The following is a 23,778-nucleotide window of genomic DNA, read 5'->3' as shown; positions in this document are numbered from 1 at the left end:
GAGAGGCCGACAAATAGCGATGTATTAAAATGGGAAAAATACATAGCTGATGTGGAGCCAAACCTAGCACAAGCCTTCGTTTTAGTGTTCGAAATACGTGACTACTCTGAGACAGTATCTCCGTATTATGTACTACTCTTTTGCGTACCCCTATCTGCAATATGACGTCCCGGCCGTGGGCAGCGGCCACACTGCACAAATTAAAACTAACAACATTAAACATAACAGAATTTTGCGAAATATAACTCGCATGCAGCCCTTACCGGTGTCGCGCTACCCAACTATATCATGACTTGTGTCTCCTAAAATGCAAAGATATTTACAAACATGAGGTAGCCAAACTATTACATGAGTCCTGTTCACGCATATTACGTCAGTACACCATCACAACACCCGAAAGGCTGAAAACTTTCATCCACGCGTAAACATCGCGTTCGGCACAAGAACAATTTGCCATCGAGGTTACCACACGCCATCAAATCTCTGCATACCAGAACTCGTGCTAGTTTTCAATTTTTTTCTTGTGTGTTTTTTAAGGGGTGTTTTAGTTTTTATCTTAGTGTGATTTTACTTTTCTATTTTTTAGTATTGTACCATGAAACGAGATTATACTTAGACATATACAAAAGACCGAAAAACTGCCGTAGGATTCGGTCTTTTCAGACCAACCGTCCGGGCAGAAGGCCAGCAGCACTTTTTACAGCGAACAACATCATAGATCTCGTCATCGATCTTACACAAGCTGCATAATGAGGAGATGCTCGACGGCACCATTCTCATTGTCGCAACGAACAGTCCTTTTGACACCCGGGTCTGTGGGATCACAGGAAACGTTGCGAAGAACCGACCTTGTGTTTCCGTTTGGCGGATTTCATTTGGCCAGCAGAACCCGCAGGTACAACAGCCTCATGCAACCGGACGTTCCCCGCTAGGCTCGTGCGGTCGGTTGCGATCCTACGGCAGGATAATGGAACTGTGATGATGAAGTGACTATGCAAATGAAAATTTGACTTGTCTTTATCCAAAAAAGCTTCTCTATTTCCCAAATGTGAGCATTGTTTCATTGACATTTTCAAGACCGTTCAGTCATACAACTTTACTGTGACTAAATTCAACTATGGTTCCTCAAGGGTTTTGTGGGAAACTATGCAAAACTTTGTCGAAGCCCGCTATTCCACATGTAAATGTCTATAAAAGATTGGATAACTTTCAAACAAATTGTTTCGCAAAACACCTAATAACAATGTAACTCGTCTGCTCAAAATTGATTGTTTGCATTGACACTTCTGATACAACATTTTTATTAAATAATGCAGACAGAAAACTGGTCTTAGTGAAAAGCCATCACACCACGTCAAGGTGCCAGTTGTTGTGATGGGAAAAAATTTGCCGGGCGTTTTTTTTCATTTTCTCTAACACGAGGGCTCAGAGCTCAGGTGATACCGTCAGGGTCGAGACCCGGAGTCGTGGCACCAGTCTTTCATCACAGCCACTAAGGGAACTATTTACATTTATATCTGGTACAGTGGGTTGCTTGCAATGGCGTTAATGAGGTCGGGGAAATACTGCGACTTATCTCGCATACGCCGCCACATCCATTCGTCTATGTAAGACGGAATAAAATCCCGGTAAGCGCCGTTCATGCGTTTAAATTTACGTTTGCAGTCACACCACAAACTTTCAATGTCGTTAGTGTGAACTCCGGCTGGAGTCACAAAACGATGAGAATGGTTGACGGTTTGATGCTGGTATTGGTGTGGCAAACCTGTAATTGAACAGCCCAGCAATTACATAGCAAAACGTGTCAAAAAAAAACAAAACAAATTACTAGATAGGTGATTGTAAGCAGCCCATTCATCCGACCAGATTGTTGTCCCAGGGGCCACGTGTCGGACAATAACTGTTTCTAGGGTGGCACGATCCCGGCGTGGGACTAGTTCCAAAAAACACTCCCTGTACAAGAGTTTGTTAGCCAAATAATATGCAATAATTTTAGGTCATACTTGGTCTGAAGATCAACGCCTCCAAAAACCCACTGTTCCCGTATTGGGCGCGCCTGTGCATTTGACCCACGTTTGCGGCGTGCCACCAGACTTTCATCTATGGCCACAATGTGCCCGACTCCGCCAATCACGTTGGGCCTGGACAGGAGATCCTGCGTGCATATCTGACGAAGGTGTTTACAATAAAAGCTTGTATCTACTGAATAAGCTTACTTCACGAAGGAAATTGCACCAATCAACACAAACGGTCTTTGAGATTGACGCCTCTGCCATAATTACGTCTTGGCAGACATCTAATGTCCAAAAATACATTAGTGTCACCAGTTGACGCAAGTCGAGATGACTTTTCTCAAAAAACGACCCTTTCCGGATGGAAACTATTTTTCTGCATGCCTGTTAATACACAAACGAATCAATTCAAAAACAAAATAACTTTCAAAACTGTATATATCATGCCAAACGCCAAAAAAAATTAAACTCCAAAAACACAATCAGACAACTGCAAGATAAACGAAATGCGTCAAAACAACAACTTACACGTGCTGGACAGCGCCAAGCTAGGCCATCGACCTTGGCCGACGCCCAAACCTTTTCTTCCATGACAGAACCACATTTTGGGCAAGTTTGCTGCCGAGAAAGCAAACCATGAGCTCGTAAATACACTATGCATTTACCTACATCCTGCAAAACTCCTAACTCCGCCAATTTCCTCACGTTTATTTGACTACCCGCCATAATGCAAAAACAGTATAATCAGTTGAAGTTCATCAACAAAGTGAATAAAGAACTCATAACGAGAGATAACCACGTTTCAATGGACATTAAACAATGCGACATTGTCGGTGTTCTATGTGACGTAACATAGCAAATTTGTGCCCAAGCGGAAACAAGCTTCCACAAGATGGCCAGTCAAGAAACAAAGGAAACAAAAGCTTGTAAGAAGAGGAATTTGTGGTCATGAAAGTATACCAGGTGCCGACATAGGCTTTTCCGTTCTTAACTCGGCCGCTTGAAGCGGGTCGAGCTTCGTCGAGGTGCACCCCTTTGTCGGCCTCTCATCCGAAATGTACTTGATCTGTCGATTTGAAACTTGGCACGAATATTCACAAGGCATTTAACTTTCCACTCACTTTGACCCCACCGACCTAACCCCAGGCATTGTGACGTCACATTTATGCGAAAACTACCTTTATTCAAACAATCGCTAGGTGACGCACTTCTATGGGGGTGCAACGCGGGGGGGTGCAAGCTGGAGGGGAAGGATAGGCCTTTCCAACAATGTCTCGATCGCCCTTCTGCGATCTCAACTTTGGCTGCAGCGAGGTCGAGAATTTGTGGTCATGAAAGTATACCAGGTGCCGACATAGGCTTTTCCGTTCTTAACTCGGCCGCTTGAAGCGGGTCGAGCTTCGTCGAGGTGCACCCCTTTGTCGGCCTCTCATCCGAAATGTACTTGAGCTTTCGGTCCGAAAGTTGGCACGAATATTTACAAGGGATTTAACTTTCACCCACTTTGACCCACCGACTTCCCTAAGGCATTATGACGTCACAGTTAAAAACTCACAGCTCATCCGAACCTGTAGGAATTTTATAACAGTGTACATCACATAAAATTAATATACACATTTTTACTATCATGAAAACATGACATTGAAGTAATATACAACTTTGTAATAATATGAAAACTTGTTATTATGGTTACCGCAGCCGTCCACACACTTTAAAAATTGTTTGTCATTGTACCTAAGTGAGAAAGCGCAGGTCATCGGCGAGCGAGAGGTGTTTTGCATTAGCGAGTAAGTTTAGACGTTGAATATATGTAGTTAGCGTGACCCGATTGACGTAATTTTTTGCATGACGTCATCCAAAGCCTTGATGACGTCACACACCAATTTTCAACTTTCTGCGATGTGTATTTCGTAAAGTGTGAAATTTTCGTCGGGCGAAAGGGAAAATGTGTGACGTCACAGTGACGTCATTATGTGCGTGACGTATCCGTACTATGACGTAGTTGATCATATGTAAAAGTCATTGGTGTATGTACAGGCAGGACGTAGTTATGACGTTGGGTCATGAAAGTATACCAGACCCATGATCAGTATATGAATTACTTAAATTGACATAGTAGATAGCATAAATTTACTGGGATCAGCCCTTAAGCTTTCATGCACTCAGTATAACGCCTTCAGTAGGCTTTTCATGGTATGATTTATGTGATATAGTAATACGAGTTTCACAACTAAAAATATTGCTGCCTTCAATTATCTTTGTTTTCATTATTTTTTAGGTAATCAACTACAGCAACTTACCATATCTGAGTTGGTGCCATGGATTCCTGCCATGTTATTGTACATTGGAAGTATCTTTTCTGGTTCCATAGCTCTTGCCCATACCTCCATTCCAGTGTTTTTACTCAGTCACGGTGCTAGTGATGTAATACTAATAATCTGCGATGACCATCTTCCAACAGGAGCAGTGCATGTTGGCATTCCACTAAAGCTCTCAGCGTTAATGCTTGGTTTATGGAGTGTGCATTATGATACACCAGCGATTAACTTGATATGGATACTTGTACATGCTGTATTTTCTGGAGCTTACAGAGCTGTGGCTTACTGGTATACAAGTCCACAATGGCCATATTCAGGTCTAACTGCCATGCAGAGGCAAACTTTGAATAACTTAGCTGGTTTTCTTACTTTACTGTCATTTGCATTTATTCTTGGCCACCACACTACAGCTTCACAAGAATTTCCACATTTCAGTAATATTAACTTCTATATTGGTTGTATTTGTAGTGGAGTATTAGGCTGGGCTGTCAGTCAAATGTGGAATAAAGTAAAACCTGGCACCCTGACCTCTACCTCACAAATGACCCAAATGGCTGCAAAAGTTTTAACTCTTATTATTTCCATGCAGTTATTTCCTGTGCAACATACATTGTTACTTTGGAGTGCAATCCTTTGTGGTGTAGCTGGTGATATTTTACACATTCTAGGCAATATGTTTCAAGAATCTGATGACTTACGCCATGAAGTAAGAGATATACTAATAGGAACTTAGCTGCTTCAATTTGAGATGTTTCAGCAATATGTATATACCTACGCAATAATGCACACTATTTTAACTTGCCCATACTCTTCCTGTATCACTCTTGTGCAATACATGGCTATTGTGAGTAATAGTTTTACATTCCAGTTGAAAAATACATTCTGTTGACACTGAACAACATCTTGTGCATTGTTAATGTTAGCAAATCTGTATTAAAGCACGCAGTGTGAGAAAACAGCACTTGAATGAAATGCAAACGACACAATTACTTTTGTCCCAAAATACGGTGGTAATGATTCAGTTCAAACAAATGAAAAAAACAATCAATCATACAATACTGTGGTCTGTGAACTAAATGAAAATAAAGAGCAAACACAATTGAAGATGTCAAACACATAGCACTGCACAACCTTTCAAATCCAAATCCTGTACGATTTAAAAAACTCTTTGAGTTAGTAACAAACTACACGGCTCTTCTGATGGCCAGCTTTTTCTAAGTTTGGCAAGCATGCCATGTCAATCATAGGTTTTGGTCCACAAAGGAATATCATGGCATCAAGGCTTGGAGCTGGAAGATGCTCTCTAATCATTTGCTCATCAACAAAGCCTGTAGAGTACTTCCACCCTGCCGTATACAATTTTTGTTTGTTAAACTTATTTTTGAACAATGCATTGTTTTTCCTACCAATTGGAGCCCTGTCTAATGTGTACCATAACTTAAAGTGTCCAGGGTCTTTTGTAGCACACTCCTCAAGTTCTTTTCGTACCAAAATATCATCTTCAGTCTATAAAACAAACAGTTATATTGGGTTTTAGGCGTAAAAGAAACATATCTATTGGGACGCATTTGTTACCTGATTTGCGAATATCAACCACAACTTAGTTTTGTCATTTGGATCTTTCAAACACTGTCGGATAAGTTGCAACATGGGAGTGATACCAGTTCCACCAGCGATCATGCCAATCTGAAAATTCAATACATTGTAATGTCACAAAGTTAAGATGAGGTTTGCTCATTTAGCACTAAAAAAACACATACGAGTGTTAATAAACATTTCAGCACAAATCAGGTTATAGAGAAAGAGACATCATGGTAAAATCGCAGGGGTGACGTGTTCGATGATCAAAACAAAGCAAAAAAAGGGAAACATTAATGCCTTGTTTTTGTTGGACAGAGATTCAGTTTACTAAAACTTAGAGTGAAAATTTTTCACTGATGGCATAAGCCTTATTACACATATCAACCATATTCAATGTTATATGTCTACTACATAGAGTTAATATAATCATACAGAGAATAAACTTGCATATTTATTTACCTGTTTTGCTCGCTTGCCATATGATAGACCATCCTTAACCAAGCGAACTGAAAACAGACCTCTAAATTTGTACTTTATTAATCCTCCTGGACCACGGACATCAACAGGTTGACCCAATGGCAGATTCTCAAGATATTGAGACATTTTACCTCCATCCGGATACTTTGGGTGTTGGTTACTGAAATATACCTGCCGTACACAAGGTTAAGAATCAGTTGAAACTTTAAGTACATTAATATAAATTGTATCAAACCTTAATAACCAAATCCATGTGACCTTTATCATCATCAGAGGTCACTGGTGTGTAAGGTCGCACCACAAGTTTTCCATTGATGTTAGCTGACAGAAAAATGTGCTTTCCAACATCTAATCCAAGCACATGATTCTTTGATGGCAACTCAAAAACAAATCTCCTACACATGCAGAAAAGGTCATATATTGGGACTGCCTACAATACCTTACTAACACTCACTGCAATACCCAAATCATTTTTGTTAAAACATGTACAAAATGCCTCAAAAAAGCTTTAAATTTAATGTAGGAGTTCAATTCTGTTACTGTAAAACACGTTTACCTTGTGTTATGGCTTATTCTATCTTTCCGAATAAGTTTCAATGGGTATTTTACATCTTCGTTTAACAAAGTTTTGGGCGGTTCCTTTTCACCGCACTGCGTTTTCGCGTAAACAATAGCAGCAGTTGTGGCTACCGCTGCTACCCCGAATCTTATAAAAGCCGCTGTAGACTAAAAACAAACTGATTTTAAAGCAAATAGTTCACAAAAACTGCAAATTGGGCGTGTACTTACCGGTGGTGTAACTTCTGTGCTCATTTTTCGACGCGTATATCCTTTCCTTTACAAAACGAACTGTGTATTTTCTGCTGAGCGGCGTTAACAGCAAAGTTACCCGAGCTTAAGATTTACAGACGTTTCCTCCAGTTGAAAAGCTGACTCGACAAAACGCCGTGCAGGTAGTGAAGCGGTACCGCACCAGTTTTATGGCCCGTTTTACAGCAGGTGATTCGATGCATAGGCTACTAAACGTGTTTCACAGACCAAACAACTCGTTAACGTTGGGGCCCAGGTAAGAGGAAAGTTTGTTGTAAGAGACGAAGTATTGCCGTGTTAAATCTGTTTTTGCCACTGGTAAACCCATTCACACAATTGCCCATGAAGTCAATTTGTTTTTGTAACCGGTTTCCAATCTATATTCTTGTAAATTATAGTATATTTTGACCTTAAGTTCGTAAAATTCCATCCATTTGAAACCAATCTTGCTTTCATTTTTTACCCGAAAGCATGCAGAATTGATAATTTAAAGGTGAATTTATGCAACCAGCACTAAAAACAGTAGCCTAGCCTAAACAGGCCCTCCAAGTTATACCGCGATTGTTGTATTAAGGCAAAAAGTCATTTGCGAAGGAAAACAAAAAAAATATATGAAATAAGGGGTTAGTACAAGCATCAAGCGCAATTCTACAGTCAATTCGCAATGAACTGTATACACTTGCACCGTAGCACCAGCGCTAAAAAAGTGCAAAGCCAAAGTTAAAAGCACAAATTATGGCCACTTTTATAGAACAGTATCGTACAATGCAGAAACGCCGTTTTAACGACTGATGTAAGACATGCTAAGCACCATTTCTCAAACAGTGTAAACTTAGGAAGGCAATTTATAAACACAGTTTCCAGTATAGGGCATGTTCCAATGCGAGAACAATTTGCACAGCAGGCAATAGCAGCTCTTTGCTTCACAGTTTCAGCATAAGACTGAGATGCGGTTATTCATAAAACAACTGTTCCTCAATATTGGGTGCGCATTTGAGCCTGTAAATGATACAAAAATAAGTCATTAGGTTCATTTATGGTTTAGGTGCAAAACTCGCAATCGTAGATAAAATGCAGCCAAACACATGTATAGAAAAATATATGTATTTGCAGCCTTGTATTGATGAAATTAGTTTTGCCATATTTTATGCTTGGGAAACTGGTTTGAACGGAAGTGTGAAAATAGACAGATAAAGATTTCTACGTTAAGTCAAGTAGACGTTAGATTACAGCTGTTTTTTTTTGTGTTTTTTAACCTTAGCAAAAACACTAGTGGCCCTTAACGATAAAAGCCTGCACTGTAGCCCCCAGTTAGATAATGCACTACCTATTTTTCTGGTTGAATGTACATGCACCATACCATACCGTAGTACTGTAGTTAGTAAACCGCGACGCCAGTGCACAGAAAATCGCTTAGTCATGAATTCAAAGCATGACGAGTTACGCACGGGCGACCAAACGTTACATGGGCAGAAATACGGACCTCGTTTCGTGGCAAGTAGATCTGCTGTTCGGGTACTTGCTGACCCGAGTTTGATGGAAAACTGGCTACACCTTGTTCGTCGTACTTCAGAAATTCAAGTTCTGTATGCAGCGATTGTAACTGTTTCTCTATGTTGCGCGTTTTGACTTGGTATTCCACCCTGCAACAAGTATTTCCTGATAAGCGAACACAAATACAAACTAAGTCAGCGCGCCTAATGAATGCGTACATTGTTTGTTTGTTTCATTTTTATCCAACTGCCTGTTTTTGGCAAGTCCATTAAATCTTTTTTTCGAGGCAGTTGGTGAATACAATTTAGTTCAACAATGGTTGGAGCAATGTCGCTCAGGTTTCTTGCTTAAGGAAACAGAAGCGACCAAGATACGACTAGAACCCACGTCCCTGTGAATACGAGGCGATTGAGCTAACCATTCTGCCATCTTGGCGAAAAAAGTCATAGGGACTGGACAAAAAAACCGTGCTCGACCAGAAAGCGTCCCGAACCACATGCGGCCAATGCAGACGATTCTAGTTGCCAATAAATTAATCATAAAGACTTGAAGATTTTTAGTAAACTTGAATCAGTCTGTAATTTTCATTTTGCAAAGCAACAAACGTAATATCAGTTTCCCGGCTTTAATGGCATACTCACTTCTTATTCAAATTTAGGGGCGTTACCAGCGGTTTCTTAAGTGGGTCCAGTGTTTTTTAAGGTGTTTTTTTTTGGGAAACCGCAAATTTCTCCAGCGGTTTCCCAAAATTTGCCAGTAGCCTAATAAATAATTCGTTTAAGCAAATATTTTTTGGTATTAAAATGAAACACTTGCGGTCTCTTAAAACTACTTAGCGGTCACCCAAACCAAACCTTAAAAAAACCCTGAGTGGGTCTAATAATAGTTGTTACATGGCGTCACGGTTACAATTTTATAATAGTTGAATCGGGTTTCGGGGTACAGCGGAAATCAGCTTGGGCAGCAAGCCATCTAAAAAACTACATAGAGGAAAATAGATTGTCTGAAGTTTAATGAAAAAAAATGGATAAAATACTTAGACCGCAATTAAACTTGACTGGACCCAAGTCTGAGACCAAAAAACACATTGAATTTCCCAGAAATTCAGCTACAAATTGAAGTCAAGTCAATGAGTGGTTGGTCGAGTGGTTAGCGCTATCGCCATGTGTGCAAAAGGTCGCGGGTTCTAATCCTGTCTCAGCCACTTTTATGTATGCTGAGCAAAAAAGTTAAGCGGCATTGCTCCAACCCTGTGGAATCCGATGGGTTAAACTAAATTGAAGCCATAGACTCGCAAAGCCACAAAAATCAAATAAAAAGGGTTAAACAGGCAGCTCGACGGCGGACTCATTGTGAGCATACCGCATCCCGTCGTCGCCCACTAAGGAAAAAAACAAAACAAACAAATATAAGCCTTGGTTTAAATTCCCACCGTTCTTTCTCTATCTCCTGCGATAACTGTTGCACATCAACACAACCAGTGGTAGAAAAGTCGTTGCTATTACGGTTTGACACGTTTCCACCTTCTGGGACACCCGAAATGCTACTAGAGGGCGAATAAACGCAGAAGGGATTGGTGTTGGATTGCGGCACGTTGGTTGGCATGGAGATAGAAGACGCGTGCGCTGATTGGTTAACGGCGTGAACTTGATTGTGGGCAAGAGGTTGATTGACAGGTAGGGCATAACCGTTATGTGACAGGTTGTTCGAGGCGTTAGGTGAATGGTGTTGCGCCTGAACAGGATAAATGTTATATTTTATCATGTTAATATGGTTTATACCAGTGGCTCCAAACTTGAGGGTTGAACGTGTCGGGCATTAAAAGAAAAAACAACAACAAACTTTTGGCGGGTTTTCAGCCTAAGATTTTTCATATACTTTACTGTATACGCAAACTTAACAAAAAGTCTTTTATCCTCTAAGGACTTATTTTCACTTTACCGACATATTTAATTTCGAATTCTAAAGATGAAATGACTAACGTTTTTTTTAAGAAAGTAGTACAAAGTTGTCTGAGGTGAATTTTAAGTAGTGGTCCATAGAGCCAACAAATTTATAACCAGGGTCAGCTGCTACAAAAAGGTTTGTAACAACAGATTTTGACTTGGACTTATACTCACAATGTTGTTTGAGGTGGATTGCATCATTTTCTTGTTGGTCATGGCCAGTGCTTTCTTTAAATTGTGTGTTTCTTCTTTTAATCGTTCATTTTCTGCTTCGCTAAATATTAAAAATACGGTGGTTAGAAAAATTAGCAAAAGAAAATGGAAAAAAATCCACTATTGTGTGTCGAAAACAAAAATTGATAAACTTCTATACAACGAAACTTTGCTAAAATATCATAAAGTTAAAAAAATGAATGAAATAATGAACATACCAGTCCCGTGAAGCTTCTGATAGCTGTTGCATAATTTGATCATATTTGTGAAGGCGCTGCGTCAAATGGTGGTTGTTCTCTTGAAGCTGTAAACAAGGAAGATGTTTTTACAGTTTCATTTCACACCTTGGTACTTATTTAACATATATACCTTGTTTATCTCTGCTTTCAGTTTCTGTATTTCACTGTCACTTTGTCCAACTTTTAAACTTAACAGCATTGATTCTTCGGATGATAATTTGGTTTTCTCTGAGAGTAGCTCATTTGCATCTTCAGATTTTCTCTGTACAAAAAAAAAAACTTTGATATTAACAGACTGTTTTATCATCCACTGATTTTAAATATATACATATAGGCATCATCAGTAGCTAAAAACAAACAGGGGCAAACTTCAGGAGGGGCAAAAAGTAACATGTGTTTAATTTTGAATACCTTTGAAGCACTCTTTCTTGGCCAAATGCGTGGAACAAACCAGCGTTAGACAAAAACAGGAATGAAAAATCAGGACAAAAACGATATGTGTCCCCTTCAGGGAATGATAAGAGCATAAAAGCATGAGGAGCAAAGGCATTTTTGTTGTTTTTACATTTCAGCAAAGGGTAATGTATATTTGTTTTCAGAGGGTTCTGGATTAGCAACACTTTGAAACAATGTTGGATTAGGTGAGTGAAGCACATAAACTGATGTGAATGATTAGTAGTGATGGGACGGGTACCCGGTACTCGGTATCGATGGTATCGAACGATTTCAGTGGTATCGATATTCGTACTCGGTATCAAAATATTTTGTCTCAATTTTCGATACCAACGTGCGAGTAACGAAGGCCGATTTACACCATAAGAATACGGGCAACTTTATGCCAATATTTGCTTCGGACAGCACAAAATTGGAAAAAAGTTCCGCCAGTTTATATATCTTGTTCGCTATCACGTGGAGATCACATTTTTCGACATGTGTGTGTACACCTGTACCCCGACCATGGCAGATAAATCAGCCAATGATATACAACTAAGTACAAAACTACACTTAAGTACTCGGTATATACATGTGGTACTCGTACTCGGTACTCGCTTTAAAACCTGGTATCGTCCCATCACTAATGATTAGTACTCAATGAAGAAGGATTGATTGTTTTATGATGTCAAAATGGAGTTGTGGTTGTATTTAGTTTTTAACTTGTAAGAGAAGGTTACCTTCTGTGCTTTTAAAATTAATGTAAAAAAGGTGATTTACAACAGTTTTGTAGTGTGCATTATACTTTTTTGAAATTATTATAGATCACTGACCAGAGAATCCATGAGTACGTTATTCTCATCCTGGAGCTGCTTAAATTTTTCTTCCAGCTCACTTTTGTCTTGTTGAGCTTGTAACCGCAGATCCTTCTCTCTTTTTAGTCTGTTTCTTTCACCCTAAAGTAAAGCAATAGGAGAATGTTGGGTTTCAAAAATATACAGGTAATCCTACTAACTTAAAATTTTGTTAATCATGAATGAGTTTTATTTCATTATCTAAAGAATTCAAAACAGTACCATATCATCAAATAAAAAATATACTAGTTATTTGTGAGAAAAAGATCAGAAACTCCTATTAGCCAGAGTAGAAAGGGGACCCATAATAAGTTATAATTGAAGTAGAGTTGTGTTGTACTCGCACACCATACATCAAGACAACTGAGCACATTTTCTTAACTGTTTCTCAACTAAATAGTTACTTGTTTTCTGGCTTTTTCTTCCCGAGCTTGGGCTTTCATTTGTTGTATCTCCAAGCTATCCACCCTTCTTCTTTGCATAAAAAGGTCATGGTTACCTTTGCATAAATCCAGAATCTGTGCAGCACATGGTACAATATTAATATCGACATTTCTAGACTTTTTAAATGTTTACAAGTTAAAAAGCATCTAACCAATTTGCTTGTGTCAGGATCGTCAGTGAAGAACGATATTTCTTCACAAACATTGTCAATGTGTGTAGTCGATGACATTATGTTGGGACGAATTCTTCCAAGGGTACCTGATAAAAGTTTTCAAAATAATGATACAAAAAGAAACCAAGAGTCAAACAACTACTTTGACAACCACAGTGAATACAAAACCTTTAAACACCATCATCTGCCGATTTTTTTTTACATATTTAGGCATTGCAGTTTAGCATAATTTATTGTTTGATTGACGTATACAGTAAACCTTGGTTAATAGGGACCCGCTTGGACTAAAAAAATTATCTGGATTAGCTGAAGATCCTGATTAACCGATGTCAATCAGTTCAAGCTTTACTACATAACAAATCATTTCTTTCGTCCTTCAAGTTTTGTACGAATTAGGCAAATATCTGTTGGCCATACATCAGCAAGAAAAGATGATTATACTCAAGTAACAGTATACATACGACTTTACTGAAGCATTACTAATCTGAGTACAGTGCTTACCTCCACCTAATGTTGGCAAAGTGGTTTGCTTGATGATAAATTTGTTGCCAGAATATGACATGTCAGAGAGCTCACTCCATTGGTATGACCTTATTGGGTTCATCTTGTTGCTCTTCGCGAACAAACAAACAGACTTTGCATCAACACCCAGCCACATTTCTGTACCATTGATATCCTTGAATAGAAAATAACAGATGTAAAACAGACTTCATGTGTATCTTTCTTGTAAATTTCAATACCACACCTTTATGTTAAAGTAGTTGACGCCACACATTTCCAAGTCTTGTACGATCTTTAAATATTCCAATTCTGCTTCATCTCTTGTCAGTCCATGGTGTTGTGCGTAGCTAAACAAGACATAAGTGTGATAACATGTGTTAGTATCACATACCACACAGAATTGCAAACAACAAATGGTTGCTATGTTTGAAAGGGTGTTTGAATCTTATGTTCTTGGGTTGAATAAACATGCAAATTATGGGCATTCGAATAACTTTGGCCCCTCAAAAAACTGAACTAGTGGACAACAAATTTTGTTAAATCTAGCACATCCAAATACAACCAGGTTAGCATAAAAAATATTTAAGCTGAAAAAAACTATTATTTTGCTGACAATACAGCCTAGGTTATTAACATGTCGACTGCCAACTCTGAGTTATCTTGTAGTTGCCGATCTAGCCAGGCTTGCCAGATATGAGTATACTCATAGTAGACTTATTCGATTGTAACATGCTTAAAATGAGCTGGCGTCTCGAACTAACGTCGTGGATGCGTTGTGGCAACACCGAGACACCAGCATGTTTCCTACGAGTTAACTCGTAGCATGGCACAAAATATTTCGACTTTATGATTTCAGAAAGCCACCAAAACATATTTGGCAAATTTAAGCACAACACAGGAATATCCCTTGGCAGTCAACGTGTTAAGGAGTGCATAAGTCGCCTGAGGTTTAGTTGGTCATTTATTAATTTTTGTTTTGAATCTTAACTTTGAAAAGCTTGGCAAAATGCAGCAAAAGTAAAGCATGAAAATGCAATAACGGTATGGCGTTTTAAAGGACAGCGCCAAAAGGAAATCAATTTTATAGCAGATAAAACTGACCAGTTGGATATTTGTTCCTCCCACATCGAACCGGTCATTGTTTGAAATTCATTTTGAACATATTGTGGAAGTGATATCTCATCCACTAAGAATCCAGGTTTATGTACATCAGGGTCATAATCCCCAAACTGCAAAATACAATCAAATTAAAATGCTAAAATTTTAACAGGAAAAGTCTTGTTGATCATGTCACACTAACCAAACTTTTAAAACTGGATGCACACTTCAAGCTAAATCATAAGTTGATCACAACCCTTTAACAAGTCATATTTTTGTTCTCAATTTTTTAACTTTAGTGTGAGGGATGTCATTTCTCATGGTAACAAGTAAGATTGAATTGAGGTTAACATTATCACTATAATCACACACACATACATTTTATCATAAAGCCCTCAAACATGTCATGATAGTTATTATCTGGAAAACAAATAATACATGGCACAATTGACAATCTCTCACAGCACACCGGGGTACAGCAGTTAATAATGCTAGTTTATGAACCACTAACCTTCTGATTTACAATACTCTAATTAAATCAAAGTTTCTGTTTTGAAAGAGATATGTTAAGGTACAATTGCCATGTGGCACACCTAACATTGAACCAGCTAAGGACACCCAGCAAAACAAAAACTACCAAATCACCAGCTGTAAAAACCTAGAAAAGTAATGATTTCGGCAACAAACCTTTGCCTGAATAGCATATGAGGCGAGCAGAATACAAGCTTCTGGTTGACAAACCAATTCTTCTGATGCTATTTGCTGCTGAAACTAAAATACAAAAGGTAAACATTCAGGCAGGATTGTACAACCTGTGGCCGTATGACTGCAAAGACAAATTTAGGCATTTATGTACATGTGTATTTAAAAATATATACTGGCATCGATTAAAACTGTTTTGTCAGATTCTTGGCTTTTAAAACTCAGCTAAAACATTTTTGGGCCTGAAAAGATGTACTTAAGCAGACATAGATGTTAAACATTTTATACTCATTGCGTGCAAATAATGCGCAATAAACAGGCAACATAAAGCATATAATATTTGAGAGAGAGATGTTTCAACCAATAATGAATAATGAGAACAATTCACAGCTGTAAATTGTAAAAAAAGAAAATATAGAAACACTGGTGGCCATTGGTAAAATCAGGAACTGTGAAGTGGACTTCAATACCTAAAGTTGTAGACCTTACAGTAGGGCTTCAACAAATTGGTAATGGCTAGTACTGCAATAACAGCTATCTGTTGTCTTGCTATAATAAAGCGGAAATTTTACCTGAAGGAAAAACATATGTCTTGTGACTTCTTGGATCAGCTCTTCTTCCAACACCTCAGGATAAAACTTTGCATGAAATTTCAACAGAATGAAACCATCATCACTCTTTAAAATGTTTTGGTCTAAAATCTGCATAAAATATACATCAACCAACCTTAAAATAGAGTTTTGAAAAATGTGGTAATCATAACGTGCAACATTTTTTGTAAAAAAACTTACCTTTTTGTCTAGTTTCAACCAGTTCTGCTTGTTGTTGCTGTCAGTATAAGCTAGACCAAAGTACCAGGTTTCCCGGAGACCAATTGTGTGACAGACGAGATCAAAAACATGCTTTACCTTTGCCACTTGATCAACACTGATAAAATATTTAAATGTTTTTAAATACAGTTATATATTATACAGTAGAGTAATCTAGTGTAAATAATGTACATCTTTTTTCCACATGACAATGTTTTTGGATACTTTATTTTTGTTGTAGCAACATATAAAAACTTCTTTGCTGAGCATGTTTTAGGCCTATGAGCATGTTTTAGGCCTATGGTGGGTTGGTATTACCATAAACTACTAAACTTATGCTGCTTTTTTGGTGTCCTGCTAGGCCTAATTTGCTGTAGCAACAATTTAAAATTTATATTTAAACTGTTAAGATGAACCTAAATCCATAACTGGGATCATCCTAGGGTTCCTTCTCGAGAAATCTCGAAAAAATCGAGTATATAAATAAATCAAAATTTCTCAAGAAAATTTATGTCACGTATCTTAAACAAAAAGTAAATGCGACACCTCTTATTATGTTTATTTTTCGTTTCAACTCTCCTCTAGAGCGGACTGGGCACATAACTTTCTTATTTTGCTTCCAAAACAGCGATTTTTAACGTGCGTTGCCGCTAAACTTTCACCTTTCCCAGGCAGAAGTGACGCCTGGTTGCATAAGATCTATAACAGTCGCTTCGTTTTTGGCTGATTTGCTAGCGAATCACTACTTGCGATCGCTACTAGAAGCGAAAAAAACGTACAATCGGAATTTTTTTTGTTTTTGTTACAAAATCGGCTTAAATAAAAATTTCAAGACTCTCGAGAAATGGATTTTTAATTTCTCGTTTCTCAAGAAATAGAGGAACCCTAGATCATCCCTAAAGAATAGATGCCTGACCAGTGATCACAGCATACTCAATATATAAAACAATTATACATAACATGAGATAGCCACAGGCACAGTTCATAACTAAACAAGATACTGTTCAAAATTTCGGTATACATATGACACATACTTCAACAGTAGCACAGATTTTATTAATATAGTTGCATAAAGCAACATTTTAAAACAAGTTTACAAATGAAAAATACCTGAACTCCAAATCAGCATCAAACGTTGAGATACGCACAGATATTAGTTTTGATCGTTTCTTTTTCAAAATGTGCAAAGGCATTCCAAAAGTTAATACCCAACAATTAAACAAAACCCTAAAAGCAACATTATATTTAAACACCGTAAATAAACAACAAGACTGATTGTCATTGTGTACGAGTGTTAGATCAAACCCAAGGCAGACATAAATTCTGTGTTACATTAAGAAATCGTAACATAACAACGTTGTTGGTCAAACTACGAAGCTAAAAAGTTAGCAAATAGAATATAAACAGCGGTAATGAAAAAGAAACTTACCAATTCTTGTATTCTCTGTTGTACTTTATTGTCAACAGCAGAAGTTGCAGAACTAACGTTCACCACTTGGGGGCGATAGCAAAATATTCGCTCGAGTGACTAGAGATGACAAACGTCCTAAAAAGTTATGATACTTTCATCTAAAGCTTAACACAACAGTCCGAAATTTTTAAGACAATCAAAAGTGTACATTTTTGGCGACTTTGGTTTCCAAATATGGGCAAAGTAGCGGTGCACTCATGGCAAAAACACAAAAAGAATTTTAAGGATTGTCATTTGTGTGATTAAACTGGTTCTTTGAGTAAATTCCTTTTCTGATACAGTAACTAATTTTTTTTTACAAAAGAAAAAGATAAGTAGCTGATGCAAAGTCAAGGAAAATAGGCATTTTAAGGACGAATTGCATTGTTTTGGTATCATCGACCAATTGTGCCCTTTACTGTTTTGCGCTTAATAACGTTTTAACGTTGCGCAGCTATTTCCGGCTTGGTGATTGTTTTTAGTGCTATTGTGTCGCTATGTTGTCTTTCACCAAGCGAAATAAACTCAACTCAACTCAACTCATTCTCAGTGCGATGATATGTTTTCTATAGATAGCCTGCAGCACGTGTGTGGTTTGTTTTTGTTGACATTTTTTGCAACACTATTGTCTGTCTGTTGTGTATTTGCTTTTTTGCTTCATAAGAAGGGACTGTTATTTAGCTGTTACCTATTTTTAGTTCCTAATCCAAATTGTGTTTATTTGATGCAATATATGATGACTTATTTGGTGATTTGTGTAAATTTGTTGTTTAATTGTTTTTTATATTTACTTACATTTTGTACAATGAAGTATAAGAATGCGTTTGTCCACAACATATTCTGTTGTCATTTTTGGAAGTGGTATCTTCCTTGGCACACTAGTGGGGGCCACAGTTGTCTATGTGTGGAAAAAATCAAAACTTCTCAACAGTTTGACAAATAATGTGTGGCCATTGACTTTAAATCAAAGTAGTCACTCTAATTTGGTACAAAAGTCAGTTGTTATATCAAGTGTTGCAGACTTTGATTCGTGTTTATCCAATTTTGTAAGTGACATTGAACAGGTAAGATTTGTTTTGTGTTTTAATTTGCTTCTGCGAATATTGGCCTCTTGGCTCTTGCAATTTTAGTCTTGTCTTCTTTTCAGGTAAAACTGATTGGAATTGATTGTGAATGGACCACAAAAGAGGACAAGCAATGTCCAGTGGCTCTGTTGCAATTGTCCACTATTTCTGGGCTATGTCTTCTTATTCGCTTGTGCCTTTATAAGGATTCACTGCCTTCTCCGATTCTGGAAGCTTTAAGCAACCCAAGCATAGTAAAAGTAATTCCCAACGCATGTTTTAATTTAGATTTATTTGGAGACATTTATTTTGAAATCAATAGCAATTTAAATAAATTTTGTAACATTCCATTTACCATTGTTTATTGCATTACCCTTGTACACAAAAAAAGTAATAAATAAATAATTTTAGCAAATGTTGCAGGGATGCCTAAAAACTTTATATGTTGTGCCAAAATGTCAGAATCGCATCATTTCTAGTTTTTTAAGATACTGGATTGTTAAAACACTATTCTTTGGTTGTGCTGTTGCAATAATTATGGGTCCCCTTCCCTGAAGGGGACACATATTGATTTTACTCAAAATGTTTTTGTTTTTTTCTTTTTTTTTCTTCTACCCAAAGTTTGTCCGACTCGTTTTTCCATCAAATCCTTGATGGATTTGGATGAAATTTACACAGATGGTAGATGTAGTTATGTAGATGTGCATCCCACTTTGTTTTTGTTGATAACCCCAGTATTTACCCCGCTAGCCCCCTAAAATAGGTATTTTCCCCCGAAGTTGGTCCGACTTGTTTTTCTATCAAATGTTTGATGGATTAGGCTGAAATGTACACAGATGGTAGATGTAGTTATGTAGATGTGCATCCCACTTTGTTTTTGTTGATAACCCCAGTATTTACCCCACTAGCCCCCTAAAATAGGTATTTTCCCCCGAAGTTGGTCCGACTTGTTTTTCTATCAAATGTTTGATGGATTCGGCTGAAATGTACACAGATGGTAGATGTAGTTATGTAGATGTGCATCCCACTTTGTTTTTGTTGATAACCCTAGTATTTACCCCGCTAGCCCCCTAAAATGGGTATTTTCCCCCGAAGTTTGTCCGACTCGTTTTTCTATCAAATGCTTGATGGATGTGGCTGAAACTTATACAGATGGTAGATATAGTTATGTAGATGTGCATCCCACTTTGTTTGTCCGGATAACCCTAGTATTTACCCCGCTAGCCCCTAAAAGGGGTGAGTTTGTAAACAATGTCAGAATTGGCTAAAATTTGGATAGCTTGTAAAGTATGCCAATTATCGTTATTGCGCCATTGCAGTTCGGGGGTTGTTAACAGCCCTTTGACGTCAGAAACATTAACGGTTGTTGCTCAAAACACCTCTAGTGGTTGAAATTTTTAACGTTGGCAGATTGTACTGAAATTTTGCAGTACTATTGATTGAGTCATTGTGGTTTCCTACTTTTAAGTTTGTTTGTGTTGAACCTCAATTAGTTATCCTACTAGCCCCCTAAAATGAGTTTTTTAATTTAAATAGTTTTTACTCCATATAGCATATTTAGATGTGCACATTACCAATCACTGTGTTTGTCTTCACAATACCAAACTTACTCATTGTTATCTATTGAATTGCATTATTTTCAACATTGCATGTGTGGGGACCCATGAGTTTTTGCCTGCAGAAACAACCAAGGTTATAAAAGACGATGGCTAATGTGGGACCCAATACAAAATAACCATAGGAAATATATTTATGTTTTAAAATAGATCATAGTGTATGTGCAAGGGCAATATGTGCTAATAAGCCACCCTTCTAGTTTTGTATGGAAATCTTAATCAACAAAAACTTTTAGGTTGGAGTTGGTCCAATTGGTGATGCCAAAAAATTGTTTAATGATCATGGAATCATTGTAAAAAGTTGTGTGGATCTGAGAGCTCTTGCTACGAGAGATAGAACTGCTGAGTAATCCTTTTTTCACTTTATTATTGATTGCTAATGATGATTAAGTAATGATGATTTATGGGATTTTTGTTCAGGGCATATGGTTTGAAAAGTCTAGCAAAAAAGTACCTTAATATCCACTTAAACAAATCAAAGTCCATTCAATGCAGCAATTGGGAGGCAAGTAATCTTACTTCTGAGCAGGTAAACCTTATCTGTTAAAAAGTGTACTGTAAATATTGTAAAAAGTCTAACCCAAACAATTGTTGTAAATACTCTTGGCCACAGATTCAGTATGCAGCAATGGACGCAGCTGTGGCTGTTCATATATTTTCTAAAATTGTCCTAAACAAGATGTGCAGTTCACCAGGTGGTATCCAATCTCTAACTTTAAAAAGGATGAACCATTCTATGTGGAATGTAGCCCACAGCTATTGCCAAGGGTTAAAAGACATTAAATTCAAGCAAATTTCTCAGCAAAATAAAAAATCCAAATCAAAGCAGCCAAATGTGAATGAATTGAGAACGAAAAACCTTAAATGGTACTCATCAAGGTGTGTTATAAGAATATGCAGAATATAATTATATAATGGCGCTAATGGATGGACTTTATTAGAAAACACCCATTGTACGATAATTGTAAGTTACAAGCACCAGATGGACAATTGTTATCTACTTGTGATAGGAAGAAAGCGACTTGGTATCTTGAAAAGAAACTCGCAGGTACAGACAAATCTAGATAATCACACAATTCGTTTAACTGAATAGGCATCATAAATCCAAACTGCTGATGTTGTTGCAAATTGCCCAGAAAAACATAAATTAATTGTTTATGCTATTAACCAGATTTGTGTATATGTCAGGGGTTGGCAACCTTTTCGGCGACGCATGCCAATTTACTTGTTATTTCCATGTTTTAATAACCTCACATGCCAACATTTTTTGTATATAATAGTGGTGCCAGCTGATATCAATAATAAAGAGAAAACAAAGCATTTTGTGCCATGATAAAAACCGAAAACAAGCAGTGTAACAGGTTCAACTGTTCCTTCAATACAAACATGCAAATCGGTTGGCATGCCATTAAAAAAACACCTCACATGCCAACCTTGGCACGAGTGCCAGGGGTTGCCGATCCCTGATATATGTGCTCCAAAACATATTAGCTCATTTTGTAGACTATTAGGCTATATTTTCGGCTGATCGGCTTGATTCTGTAAATGTCTTCAATGGGCCTGGCATACTTTACCTCGTTTGTGTATTATTTTAGATGAGATTTGCAAGGAACCTCTTACTGTAAGGCTCAAGTTCGAGCCAGCAGGCAGGCCCATGTCACATAACGATTATTACCTGAATGATAAGGAAAATGTATGTGTTGTTTGTGGTGGAAATGATTCAATTGTGCGCAAGAATGTCGTTCCACATGAATACAGAAGGTAACTTGGGCTTATTCTTCTACGTTCGCAGCAACCAATTATGTTGAATCTTTTCAGGCATTTTCCATTGGTGCTAAAGGATCATATTTCTCACGACATACTGCCAGTTTGTGTCGCATGCCATCAGCTTGCTGGTCACTATGACTGTATTCTGAGGCAAAAAATTGCTGACCAATATGATGCACCTTTGGTAAGACCAACATGTTATGATCTCCTATTTTGCTTAAGTATTTTTTGGTACCTTAATTAGGGATCAAAACAGACTGTTCAGCTTCTTGAGGATCCTGAAAGAAGATCTGTTCGTTCAGCAGGTAGATATTTGTTTTGTTCATTTCACTAATGTACCAGCAATGCCTGAATGCATGATACTGACTCTTATTGCAAGTCTGTTTTTAAATTAGATATTTGGTGACTTCAACTTAATGAAGTCAACACAACGTAGTTCAACCCATAGTGACCACAAGGTGCTTGTGCTAGCTATTTAGCTATCTAGCCAATATTAACATCCATCTGTAGTGACCACAAAATTTATGTTTTTTGTTTGATTTAGGAAGAGCTTTATCTGCAGCAAGGAATAAAATTCCCGAGCCACGAAAATCGGAGTTAGAAAAAGTGATCACAAGCTTTTTTCAAGAAGAAATTTGTGAAGAATTAATTGAAAAAGCATGTACACTTGAAACTAGGTGAGATGTCACATGAAGTATGAATGTTACTATACCAATTGTCGTATTCAGTTGTCAACTAAAACTCAATAGTATCAGGGTGAAGTTTTTTTTTTCAATATTGTGAAGTGGGACTTTTAGAACAATTTTGGTCAAAATAGCATTAAATTGTGCAACATAAATGCTTAGTTTTTAGTGGGCATTAGAGCCTGACTATTTTAGCCATGATCCACCAATCTTGCCCTTCATTGCTTTATCTGGCTTAGCAAATGCATTAGTGCTATTGTGTCACTACATTTTCTTTGACTGAGCAAAATAAACGCTACTCAATCATCACAACCTTGTCAATATATTTTTCACTTATTGAATAGGTTTAAAAATGAGGCATACATCCCACATGGAGAGAAAGTCATTTCAACTATTCTTTCTGAACACAATCTTAAAGTATGTTATGTGGCAGTTTGTATGATTGATGCCGTGGTGATTTAATTTATATTTGTTTCATTGCAGGGTTTAATTAATTTTGAAAGAAGATGGAGACAGCATTTTTTGGACACAATGCAACCTAAATTTCTGCCTGATCTGTGGTCTGTTGAACACAATCATGACAGGGTTCAAAGAGGCTAAGCTTCCTTAAATTGTTCTAAACCATTTTTTGTTTGTTTCTTTTATTTTAAACCTTGGTGGGCCTGAATGTGTCATGCTCAAATGATTTCATCATTTATATTCCTGCCCCGATGCAAGCCATTTTTTAACTTTTTTTTCAATTTTTGGGAGGTGATAACATCAATATGTTGAAACCAGAAGGTTCCACTGGGTTGGAGCAAAATGGCTTGGGTTTTTTTGGTCGGAAGAGACACAAACATCCAGCCAAGATTGAAACTGAGAACTGTATGAGCGCAAGGAGGTTGCGTTAAAAGCATAACCATCCTGGCGAATTAAAATCCTCATGTGAATCTTTTAGTATAAATGTTATGTTGTGCCTAATTTGTTTACTAAACCATTTTGTCAGTTCAAAAGCCTTTGTTTTGTTTCACAGTCAAACAAAATATTGCAATCTTTTGTCGCATTGCTTGTAATATTTATTGGTGCTCATGTTGGTTTAAATTAAAGTCTTCTTCTG

The 23,778-nt window shown here is 37.5% G+C and overlaps 4 protein-coding genes and 1 long non-coding RNA gene across 7 annotated transcripts in view; 2 read left to right on the top strand and 3 right to left on the bottom strand.

Moving 5' to 3' along the window:
- The window catches only part of LOC145227738 (UDP-N-acetylglucosamine transporter SLC35D4 homolog), a 9,677-nt gene extending 4,446 nt beyond the window's left edge, over nucleotides 1-5,231 (top strand). The window contains exon 2 of the mRNA XM_080092649.1: nucleotides 4,291-5,231. Within this exon, the coding sequence (XP_079948775.1) occupies nucleotides 4,291-5,063 (773 nt within the window). The 3' untranslated portion in view covers nucleotides 5,064-5,231. The remainder of the gene's footprint in view (nucleotides 1-4,290) is intronic.
- LOC145227741 (uncharacterized) lies at nucleotides 334-3,190 on the bottom strand. Its single transcript, XR_013859960.1, has 2 exons — nucleotides 1,829-3,190; nucleotides 334-1,765 (listed from the first exon to the last, which is right to left on the bottom strand). It is a non-coding gene; the product is annotated as an uncharacterized LOC145227741 (long non-coding RNA).
- Nucleotides 5,232-5,240: 9 nt separating the features above from the next.
- On the bottom strand, nucleotides 5,241-7,571 carry LOC145227739 (NADH-cytochrome b5 reductase 3-like). The gene is made up of 7 exons (XM_080092650.1): nucleotides 7,178-7,571; nucleotides 6,945-7,114; nucleotides 6,624-6,783; nucleotides 6,371-6,559; nucleotides 5,906-6,016; nucleotides 5,737-5,836; nucleotides 5,241-5,676 (listed from the first exon to the last, which is right to left on the bottom strand). The coding sequence occupies exons 1-7, from the start codon at nucleotides 7,199-7,201 to the stop codon at nucleotides 5,504-5,506; spliced, it is 927 nt and encodes a 308-aa protein (XP_079948776.1). The 5' UTR covers nucleotides 7,202-7,571; the 3' UTR covers nucleotides 5,241-5,503.
- A 177-nt stretch (nucleotides 7,572-7,748) lies between these two features.
- Nucleotides 7,749-17,718, bottom strand: LOC145227734 (merlin-like). Of its 2 annotated transcripts, XM_080092640.1 has the most exons (17): nucleotides 17,532-17,718; nucleotides 17,213-17,329; nucleotides 16,085-16,220; nucleotides 15,866-15,994; nucleotides 15,279-15,362; nucleotides 14,595-14,722; nucleotides 13,738-13,840; nucleotides 13,494-13,668; nucleotides 12,972-13,078; nucleotides 12,781-12,894; nucleotides 12,356-12,478; nucleotides 11,221-11,352; nucleotides 11,070-11,155; nucleotides 10,813-10,912; nucleotides 10,125-10,426; nucleotides 8,682-8,841; nucleotides 7,749-8,197 (listed from the first exon to the last, which is right to left on the bottom strand). In XM_080092640.1, the coding sequence occupies exons 2-17, from the start codon at nucleotides 17,293-17,295 to the stop codon at nucleotides 8,174-8,176; spliced, it is 1,986 nt and encodes a 661-aa protein (XP_079948766.1). In that variant the 5' UTR covers nucleotides 17,296-17,329; nucleotides 17,532-17,718; the 3' UTR covers nucleotides 7,749-8,173. The 2 variants fall into 2 exon arrangements, with proteins under 2 accessions (XP_079948766.1, XP_079948767.1); XM_080092641.1 differs by lacking the exon at nucleotides 8,682-8,841 and having other exon boundaries at nucleotides 17,532-17,692.
- Nucleotides 17,719-18,127: 409 nt separating this feature from the next.
- On the top strand, nucleotides 18,128-23,287 carry LOC145227735 (exonuclease 3'-5' domain-containing protein 2-like). Of its 2 annotated transcripts, XM_080092642.1 has the most exons (12): nucleotides 18,128-18,616; nucleotides 18,700-18,876; nucleotides 20,469-20,578; nucleotides 20,653-20,761; nucleotides 20,846-21,111; nucleotides 21,174-21,280; nucleotides 21,828-21,993; nucleotides 22,051-22,183; nucleotides 22,244-22,304; nucleotides 22,544-22,676; nucleotides 23,027-23,099; nucleotides 23,166-23,287. In XM_080092642.1, exons 1-12 carry the CDS (start codon nucleotides 18,371-18,373, stop codon nucleotides 23,280-23,282), a joined length of 1,698 nt encoding a protein of 565 aa, XP_079948768.1. In that variant the 5' UTR covers nucleotides 18,128-18,370; the 3' UTR covers nucleotides 23,283-23,287. The 2 variants fall into 2 exon arrangements, with proteins under 2 accessions (XP_079948768.1, XP_079948770.1); XM_080092644.1 differs by lacking the exon at nucleotides 23,027-23,099 and having other exon boundaries at nucleotides 23,166-23,231.
- The last annotated feature ends 491 nt before the right edge of the window (nucleotides 23,288-23,778 follow it).

The sequence above is a fragment of the Phallusia mammillata genome, chromosome 5 (assembly GCF_965637545.1).
Source record: "Phallusia mammillata chromosome 5, kaPhaMamm4.hap1.1, whole genome shotgun sequence".
Taxonomy (NCBI): Eukaryota; Metazoa; Chordata; class Ascidiacea; order Phlebobranchia; family Ascidiidae; genus Phallusia; species Phallusia mammillata.
This window is presented reverse-complemented; position numbering and strand designations above follow the sequence as displayed.

Bases quoted from the DNA above. Each gene is read 5' to 3' on its own strand.
- LOC145227734 (XM_080092640.1), bottom strand. From the start codon at position 17,295: ATGCCTTTGCACATTTTGAAAAAGAAACGATCAAAACTAATATCTGTG. The intron at 10,427-10,812 runs GTGAGTATAAGT...TATCCTGTTCAG, and splicing joins AATCCACCTCAAACAACATT to GCGCAACACCATTCACCTAA. The intron at 8,842-10,124 runs GTGGGAATTTAA...TACTTGTTGCAG, and splicing joins CAGGAGATAGAGAAAGAACG to GGTGGAATACCAAGTCAAAA.
- LOC145227735 (XM_080092642.1), top strand. From the start codon at position 18,371: ATGCGTTTGTCCACAACATATTCTGTTGTCATTTTTGGAAGTGGTATC. The intron at 18,617-18,699 runs GTAAGATTTGTT...TCTTCTTTTCAG, and splicing joins TTGTAAGTGACATTGAACAG to GTAAAACTGATTGGAATTGA. The intron at 20,579-20,652 runs GTAATCCTTTTT...ATTTTTGTTCAG, and splicing joins ACGAGAGATAGAACTGCTGA to GGCATATGGTTTGAAAAGTC.
- LOC145227739 (XM_080092650.1), bottom strand. From the start codon at position 7,201: ATGAGCACAGAAGTTACACCACCG. The intron at 7,115-7,177 runs GTAAGTACACGC...GTTTGTTTTTAG, and splicing joins GCACAGAAGTTACACCACCG to TCTACAGCGGCTTTTATAAG. The intron at 5,837-5,905 runs GTAACAAATGCG...TTTGTTTTATAG, and splicing joins GGTTGATATTCGCAAATCAG to ACTGAAGATGATATTTTGGT.